General features: G+C 55.7%; 1 protein-coding gene across 1 annotated transcript; it reads right to left on the bottom strand.

Moving 5' to 3' along the window:
• Positions 1 to 4,884: 4,884 nt before the first annotated feature.
• On the bottom strand, positions 4,885 to 7,980 carry Neurod2 (neuronal differentiation 2). Its single transcript, XM_021177981.3, has 2 exons — positions 7,823 to 7,980; positions 4,885 to 6,736 (listed from the first exon to the last, which is right to left on the bottom strand). The coding sequence occupies exon 2, from the start codon at positions 6,729 to 6,731 to the stop codon at positions 5,580 to 5,582; it is 1,152 nt and encodes a 383-aa protein (XP_021033640.1). The 5' UTR covers positions 6,732 to 6,736; positions 7,823 to 7,980; the 3' UTR covers positions 4,885 to 5,579.
• Positions 7,981 to 8,206: the final 226 nt, after the last annotated feature.

Genomic DNA, 8,206 nt, shown 5'->3' with positions numbered 1-8,206 from the left:
AGAGCAGAACTGGCAGCCCCAAAGACAGTTGGCCACAGCTGGACAGTGTGCCCATCTCCCTTGGCACGGCTTGTGCTTAAAGGGTACCCACTCTCCTTCCTTCAGCACCCGCTAGCTTCCTCTCTTCCGCTCTTGTTCCTAGTTTCTTATGAGACTAGGAAAGACCAACCCGGACATCTCCCTGCCAGGTATGCGGTCTGCAGTGCTCTCCCCCAGGCAAGTCCTGCCCACCCCTTACACTCTGAACCCAGTGTTTTCAGATAAAGTTTCAATAGCAAAACAGCCTTCCCAAGGCCGCAGCACCACACACCTAAGTCTGCTCACCTAGGAAAAAAAATGTGGGACATTTTTGAAGGCTTGGGCGAGCACACACACACACACACACACACACACACACACACACACACACACCAAGACTCAGAACCACGGTGGAGTTTCTAGGTTTCTCAGAGTCCAGGTGTCACCTTCATTTTAGGCCAGTGACCAACACCTGGTTACAAAGCTTAGAAGGAAAACAAAACAAAACAGTGAGGGTCTTGGGCTGGAGTCTGGGAGCCTTCCTGTGATGCAGGTTCTGTGTCCACCCACTCCCTGTAAACAAGAAGGTTTCCCCTTTAAATTGTCCACCCAGGTCAGGAGCCCTGGGCAGCCCTTGGCCCTCTGTTGTCCTGTGGGAGGAGCTTGGACTAGGCTTGTCTTATTCCCTCACCCACCCCTTCTACCTTGAAAACTAACCTGTAGAATCTAGAGCTTACTTAGTCCTGCAGTCTCCAGAAATCCAGGGAAACTTCTAGGAGCAACTGGGTTCCTGTTACAGGTTCCTGGAAGAGGAGGAAGTCAGAGTTGGGCAAAAGAGAATGAAATCTATGGCCCTTTTCTGAGTTGCTATGAGTGTGTGGAAGGAAAACAAGCTGGTACAACCCCCCACCCCCACCCTCGTGGGGTGTCTAGAGTGAAGGGTTTCCCTGTTGCTGGTCCACTAGAACTCAGTTTTGTTTTGTTTTGTTGCTTTTGTTTTTGTTTTTGCCTCCCCCAGTAGTTCAATCCAGTTAGTACCATAGGTGACAAGATCATAGCTGGAGTCTCACTAATGGACAGTGAATGTCCAGGCAGTGGTTGGGATGGCATTAAATGACAAGGGGAGAAGCAACTACAACATCCTTCCCTTATCCTGTCAGATAAGCAAACAGGTATCTCTGTTTCTCTGCTATTTTCAAATGCTAGGAATGGGATTGGGGGGGGGCTGGAAAAATCAAGGAGAAAACACTCTCCAGACTGAACCTGCCTCCAGATATTGGGTCGGGAAGCCCAGGGGTTGATCTGAATAGGGCATGGATTGCTTAGAGAGCCTGCTGCTTAGGCTAGTGGAAAGAAAGGAATCCTCTTTGCACTTTCTGCCTCTGTCCAGCACCCTACCCGGAGGAGCCATGCCAGCACCCTCTCTCCTACCCCCCCCCTTCCCACTTCTGTTCGTAGAGCTTCTCAGGATGTGTGTTCAGGCAAGCCAAGCGAGAGAAAGAGATCTGTGAGGGGGCGTCTGGGGCCGAGTGTCCTTGCATATCTTCTTCTCCTGCTCATCTTACCATCTCACCAGGGCAGTTAAGTGTGGTGTTGGGGAGGAGGGTGGTGGCAGGAGGCTTGAGTCAGCCAGAGTGCAGGGAGTCTGGGGGAAGGTCAGGGATTGGAGTTGGGCTGCTGGCAGGATTCATTAGAAGCAAGGGCTCCAGTGTCCCTGCCCCTAAAAGGGTCTTTGAGTCCCCACATGGCCTGACCTATAGATGCCATGGCCCAAGAGTCACTACCTTTCCAAGAAGCTGTAATCTGGCTTCAGAACAGAGCAGAACAGTGTGAGGTAACTGAAAGAGCTATGTAGGAGAGTCTGTGATCTAGCCAGGGAGCCACGTGGAGGGGTCCTTTACATCCGGCCCCAAGCCACCTGGATCTTGCCCAGCTTGGAGTTCAGAGCAAGTTCTGGGAAACCAGCTGAGTGGGAGAGAAGCCCAATTATTAACCTTGTTTCCAGGGCAGAATAAGAACCTCATATTGGGACGATGCCCAATTCCTTTTCTTCCAAGTGTCCCTGCCAGGCCCTGCCCAGCACCTGGAGCAGACCCATTCCTTGGGTTAGGGTCAGAATGTGTATCTTGCAAGCTTCTCAACTCCCCCACGGAAGTGGAGGATAGAGAAGATGCACCAAAATCTTTCTCTCAAGGATAAAAGTCATTCAGAGATCTGTTAGATCTCATTAGCCACCCACGGGGAAGAATCCCAATGACAAAGGGCTCACTCTCACTCTGGAGAGGTGGTCCTGAGAGAAGCCCAGAGAACTCGGCAAACGTTTTAAAAGGCTTAACAATGAATGTCTCCTAGGAAGTCTGCCTGCAGGAGAATTCGATGGGCTCTGCTCCCCAGTCCCAGGCGGTAGTGTCCCTCGGCAGCCAGAAGGAAAAATGTTAAATACGGGTCAGCACCTAGGAGCGGACAGCTCCCGGAGTCCCTCAACCTGCAACCGCAGAGAGGCCACAAGGGGTTGTTTTTAGGTGTGGGAACTCAGTGGAGCCGCTGGGCTCAGTCGCCGCTAGTCTGCTTCCCTTGTGGCATCCAGACTCCCTCCTTTCTCTTCCCTGCTTCTGTTAGGAAGATCTCATTTTGGGTCATGGACCTAAGAGCCATTAGCATATCTGACCTCAGCCCTGAACCATCTTACATTCAACCTCAATTCAATCCTAAAATGATCGTGTTTTGAGGCAGGTAAAGGCACCAAGGGAAGCTTCTTCGGGGGTGGGGGGGTCCTTAGGTCTCCTCAGGTTCTAGGGTGCGAGTTTTTAGGACCCAGACTCCCTTTCAAATTTTTCAGAGCTGTGATGGGCACTGGGGTCTAAGGAGGGAGGAGGCATCTTTTCAGGAAAGCCTTTGGCCAAGCTGTCTCTGCCTCTAGGGGTTCTGGGGAACAAAATGATGAGGTACAAGTGAAAGTGGTCCTCCTGAGTGCTTTCCATCAAGGTCCCCCTTTTCTAGAACTGCAACAGAAAAACAGACTGTGCAGGCATTAATCAGTGCTGCCCTTTTTGCTCATGTCCTTAACCAGGGGCCCCCTTCAGATTCAGCATCCAACTTTATTCACATCCCCAAAATATCAAGAGTCCATTCCTTTGAGCCCATTGAAACAGACGTTTAAGAGAGAAAGGACATTGTTTCCATTAATATTTTATCCTCATGATCTCTGTCTGTCTGTCTGTCTGTCTCTCTCTCTCTCTCTCTCTCTCTGTCTCTCTCTCCAACTCAAGACTCTCTCTCTTCAATTCAAGAATATCCATGTCTGCCCCCCCAAAGGTTCGCTTTATTTCCACTCCTCTGGCTTTTGTAACAGTAAGTCAAGGGCTGTAAAATGGCGGGATGGTCCCGCTTTGATAACTGTTCATTGATGGAAAGATGTTTTGTTTTCAGAGAAGATCTCTAGGTGTTTGGGGGAGCTGGATGGATGCAAGTAGAACGCAGGGGTGCTTTGTGCTGGGTGCCTATGTAAACCTGGGTGGGGCCTAGGAAAGGCAGCGAGTGTGACTGTTCATGAGCCCACTGTGGTGAATGAGTGTGTGAGTGTGTGTGTGTGTGTGTGTGTGTGTGTGTGTGTGTATGTAGGTCTTGCAGTGTGGAAACCCCACCCAGGAAAGCCCTCAGTTATTTTCTTAAGCTTCTGAGCGTCATTCATTCGACATATCCTCAATCACTCCAGCCCCAGATCTGTCCTTGCCCCCACCCATAAAAGGAGGCCACTGTGAGAAAGCGGGTCTGCTTTGCATCTCATTTACATAAATATTTATTAATCGTCATTAAACTCAACAGAAACACGCAATGCACTTCGGGTGTCCGACAGGAGTTTCATCTTCGCTACAAGAGGAAGGTAAAATTGCGTGTGTGGGGTGTGTCGCCTGTGGGTTTGCGTTTTTTGCATCGTGTGTTTGGGTGCCTGGTTCCCTGCCTCCGGTGTGTGTGGGGGGGGCTTCACCTGTTGCCTCTTGCGAGGGGAACCTCCAGAGGAGCCCTCAGTTCTCCCAGCTCACTGGATGACAAAAGTCAGGAGGAGCCTAGAACCGAAACACAAAACAAAACAAAAAACAAAAGCAACAACAACCCCCCCAAAACAAACAAACAAACAAACAAAAACCCAAAACAACCCTCTCCAGCCACCAGAAATCACCAGGAGCTTGGCGCCCACGGAGGCACAGTCTGGACAAGGGTAAGGCTATTCCCACGTCTGGGCTCCTCCACCTTACCCCAAGAGGGGACGGACCAGAGTGCCTATAGAGAGGAGGTACCAGTAGACAGCTCCTTCTGTCCCCGGACGCCCGGAGCCTGCGTGTGCGTGCGGTGTGGGGTGTGTGTGTGTGTGTGTGTGTGTATGTGTGTATGTGTGTGTGTGTGTGTGTGCGCCCGCGCGCGTGTGTGTGCGTGTGTGGTGTCTCTCATGCAAACCCTCCCTCCCCAAACCGACCCCCCCCTAACAGTTTGCCATTCCATACAAATTTGGAAACAGGTTTTTAGAAAACAGTATGACGCACAACGGGGCAGGGCGGGAGGAGGGCAGTGGCACTGGGGTTCCAAATCTCCGAGTCATTGATTGTAAGAAACTGGGGGGAGGGGCGGCGCGGGCCCCCACTTCACCAAAGTGCACAGATCCGCGCGTGGGCGGGGCAGCCAGCAGACCCGAGGAGCACCCGGGTCGGGCTGCTAGGCTCAGTCAGAACCTCCTTGCATAGATATTTGTGTCTTTTTAAAAATTATTATTGGTAGTATTTTTTATTATTATTATTTGCCTTTTATTGCTTCTAAAAGTTCTTAATGCGTTTTCTCTCCGATCCGGACTCTGAGTTCGGCCTCCGTTGCCTCTCAGTTTTTTTTTTTTCCTTTTTCTTTCTTTTTTTTTTTCCTTTTGTATGTTTGTTTGTTTTTTTTTAAAAAGGGAAAAGGAAAAATGGTTCTAGTTACAAATTGGCTTGGCCTCCCTCTCTCTTTCCTCTCAATCCACATCCCCTCCCACCAAAATAAAAATTAAAAAACGCGGAGATTCGTGTTAGGGTGAAGGCGGTTGGGCTCCCTGGCTGTGGCCTCTTCGAGAAGGAAGAGATACCAACTCTTTTCGGCCTGGGAAGCTCTGTGTCTGTTTTGTTTTTGTTTTTTTAAAGTAACTATAAGTGGGGGAGACACTATTCCCGAGACTCAGCAGCCCCTTACCAACTGCCTCTGGCCTGTTGGGAGGTGGGGAGAGAAAACCCAAGTTTGGGAATGTGGAGGAAGTCTCTTGGGAGGGCCTGGCGGGAGATCCCCAGAGATGCTCTCCATGAGAGAAGGGAGGAGGAAGCCCGCTGGGGAGAGAGAGAAGGCGAGTCCCCAGAGGCAAGCGAGGCCCCTGGGACGGGCCACCCACAGGTAAGAGAGCACGCCGCTCTGGAGAGCTGCAGAACCGGCGGCCCGCGCCCCGAGCGCCCGGCGCTGGAGTCGGTGGGAGCCCCTAAACTCGTGAGGCTGGGGCTAAGGGGCCGGACAAAGGCAAAGAAAAAGAAAGGGGTCGGCGCGAGGTCTCAGTTATGGAAAAATGCGTTGAGCTCCTCGTACATGGGGCCCCGATCGTGGTGAAGGTGCATATCGTAAGACAAGAGATTCTCGGAGTGGACGCCCCCGCGCACGGCCGACGAGCCGAAGACCAGCCCGTGGCTCGTGGGACGTGAGCCGGGCAGCGCCGAGTAGTGCATAGAGTAGTGATAGCTCTTCTCGTGATCGGGGGACGAGTCCTGCTTGAGCGAGAAGTTGCCGTTGAGACAGAGCGGGGGGCTGAGTGGGCCCTCGTACTCGGAGCTGTTGTAGTCCGGGCTGGCGCCGCCGCCACCGGCCGCCGCGTACAGCGTCTCGTAGGCGGCGCAGTAGCCGTGGGTCCGCAGGGCGTGCGCCGCGCCTCCGCCCAGGCCGCCGGCCGCCTGGCACTGTGCGCCTGCCAGGCGGGAGCACGGGTACGGGTACGGATGCATGGCGAACGGGCCACCCGAGCCGTGAAAGCGGCCGGCGCCGTCCGCGCCCTGCTCCGTGAGGAAGTTACGAGAGTTGAGCTGCAGGCAGCCGGCCACCAGATTCGTGGTGGGCTGTGACAGCCCCTTGCACAGAGTCTGCACGTAGGACACCAGATCCGGCCGCTTCCCGGAGCGCAAGATCTCCGAGAGAGCCCAGATGTAGTTCTTGGCCAGGCGCAGCGTCTCGATCTTGGACAGCTTCTGCGTCTTGGAGTAGCAGGGCACCACCTTGCGCAGGTTGTCCAGAGCCGCGTTCAGGTCGTGCATGCGGTTGCGCTCCCGCGCGTTGGCCTTCTGTCGCCGCAGCTTGGAGCGCTCCAGACGCGCCTTGGTCATCTTGCGTTTCTTCGGCCCGCGCTTCTTGGGCCGCTCGCCTTCCGCCTCGTCCAGTCCTTCTTCCTCCTCCTCTTCCTCCTCCTCCTCGCCGCCCAGCTCTCCTTCCTCCTTGACCTCAGCCAACGTGGGTTCAGGGATCTCTTCTCCTCCACGAAGAGACACTGGCTTGGCGGCCCGGGCGGGTCCTGGAGCCCCGGACCCGGGAACAGGAGGAGGCTGCGGCGGCGCGTCACCCTTGTCGCTTCTCGGCTCGTCGTCGTCGCCGTCGCCCCAGCTGGCGAACTTGGGCACGTCCGAGAGGAGGCCGGGCTCGCTGAACAGGCGGGTCAGCATGGTGCCTGAGGGCGCCCCGGGGGCGGGGAGACAGACAGCACAGAGTGAGGGGCGCGCCGGGGTCACCACGACCCCACAACCCGCCTCCACCCCCCAAGTCTCCGAGCGCGCTCCAGCTCAGGGGCCCCCGATGCCCACTACGTCCTGCTGCCCCGCCCAGAGCCGGCCCAGCCCTGCCGGGCTGCCAGTGGGGGACCGCGGCCCAGGCCCTCGCCCGAGATCCGGGCTCCTGCTCCGCCCCTGGCCCGGAAGGAAGCTGCTCTCGGCCGGTGTCGGGGTCCCAGAGAGCGTGGCCGGGTGGGGGGTTAAGGGACCAGGTCCATCTTCCCGGGGAGGCGGTGCTCTCGCCGAAAGCCAGCTCTCTCCCGGTGATGGAAAGAAGCTGGGCGGCCGCCGTGGGGACGCTGCCCCGGTTCCTCCTCTCCACGGTCCCGGCCCCTCGGCCTGGCTCCCCAAGCCCTCCGGTGCCTCTCACCCCCAAGCTCCCTAATCCAATTTGCAAGTTGGCCGCGCGCCGCCCCCGGCCGGGCCCCCACCCCCGCAGCCCCAATTCCAGACACCGTCTCCTCTCTAGCTGCTGCGTACGGGTCTCCCCGAGCGGGCTCCGGGTGGCGGGGACTGAAGAAGCCGGGCGTGGGGAGGAGACCCAAAAGCAAACCCTGTTCGTCTCCCTTGCGGTCGGGGACCCTCTTCCCCTCTTCAAACTCCCTCCCTCCCACACGTCTCTACAGATCTCGTTGTATTTTGAGATCCTTGGGGAAAAAATCCAAATTTATTTGTTTGCTTATCTTTTTTGGTGGTGGGAAAAGGTCACAGGTTCCTTCGGGACAGTCATGGGGGGGGGGTCCCATCTTCGCTTCTTCGAGTGCCTCATGACCCTTCCCCCTCAGCCCATCCTAGGCATACCATCTCCCTCCGCAGCCCCTTAAGCTGCGGCCCCAATGGGAGAGAGAACACGGGGCGCCCCCGCTGCCCATCCAGTAAGGGGGTAGGGTCCCAGGAATAGGAGAACTGGGGGGACTTCCATGTCCGAAGCAGCACCCCCCCACACCAATAGCAGGTCAGATCTAGCTCCCTCTCGGACAACTTACCTCAGAGAGGAGTCAAGGGGAGAGGGGAGGGGAGGGGGGAGGGGGCAAGAGAGAGAGGGGGGAGAAGAGGAATCTTCTCGCTTATTTCATTGTTCCCCCATCTTCAGGGAGCGGGGGCAGCGGTTCCTCAAGGCGGCGGGCGCCGGCGTCTTCAGAGCGCCATGCGAGCCGCGGAGCGAGTGTGGCATCTCTACCAGGCGGGGTACCAGCCTCTATGCCAGGCCATATGGGCTTGGCACGTCACGGGCAGCAGCTATCACATGAGAGACGGTGATTGGCATGCGTCTGCATTGGGGGAGAGCCGGCTCCCCCGGGACCCGCCGCCATCTGTCACTCTCTACTCCAAAAAAAAAAAAAAAAAATTAAATAAATAAAGGAAATAAA

This window comes from Mus caroli, unplaced genomic scaffold (genome assembly GCF_978045245.1).
Source record: "Mus caroli unplaced genomic scaffold, Mus_caroli_1 scaffold_13, whole genome shotgun sequence".
NCBI classification, from domain to species: Eukaryota; Metazoa; Chordata; class Mammalia; order Rodentia; family Muridae; genus Mus; species Mus caroli.
The sequence above is the reverse complement of the archived record's forward strand: the minus strand, read 5'-3'. Positions and strand labels throughout refer to the sequence as shown.

Bases quoted from the DNA above. Each gene is read 5' to 3' on its own strand.
- Neurod2 (XM_021177981.3), bottom strand. From the start codon at position 6,731: ATGCTGACCCGCCTGTTCAGCGAGCCCGGCCTCCTCTCGGACGTGCCC.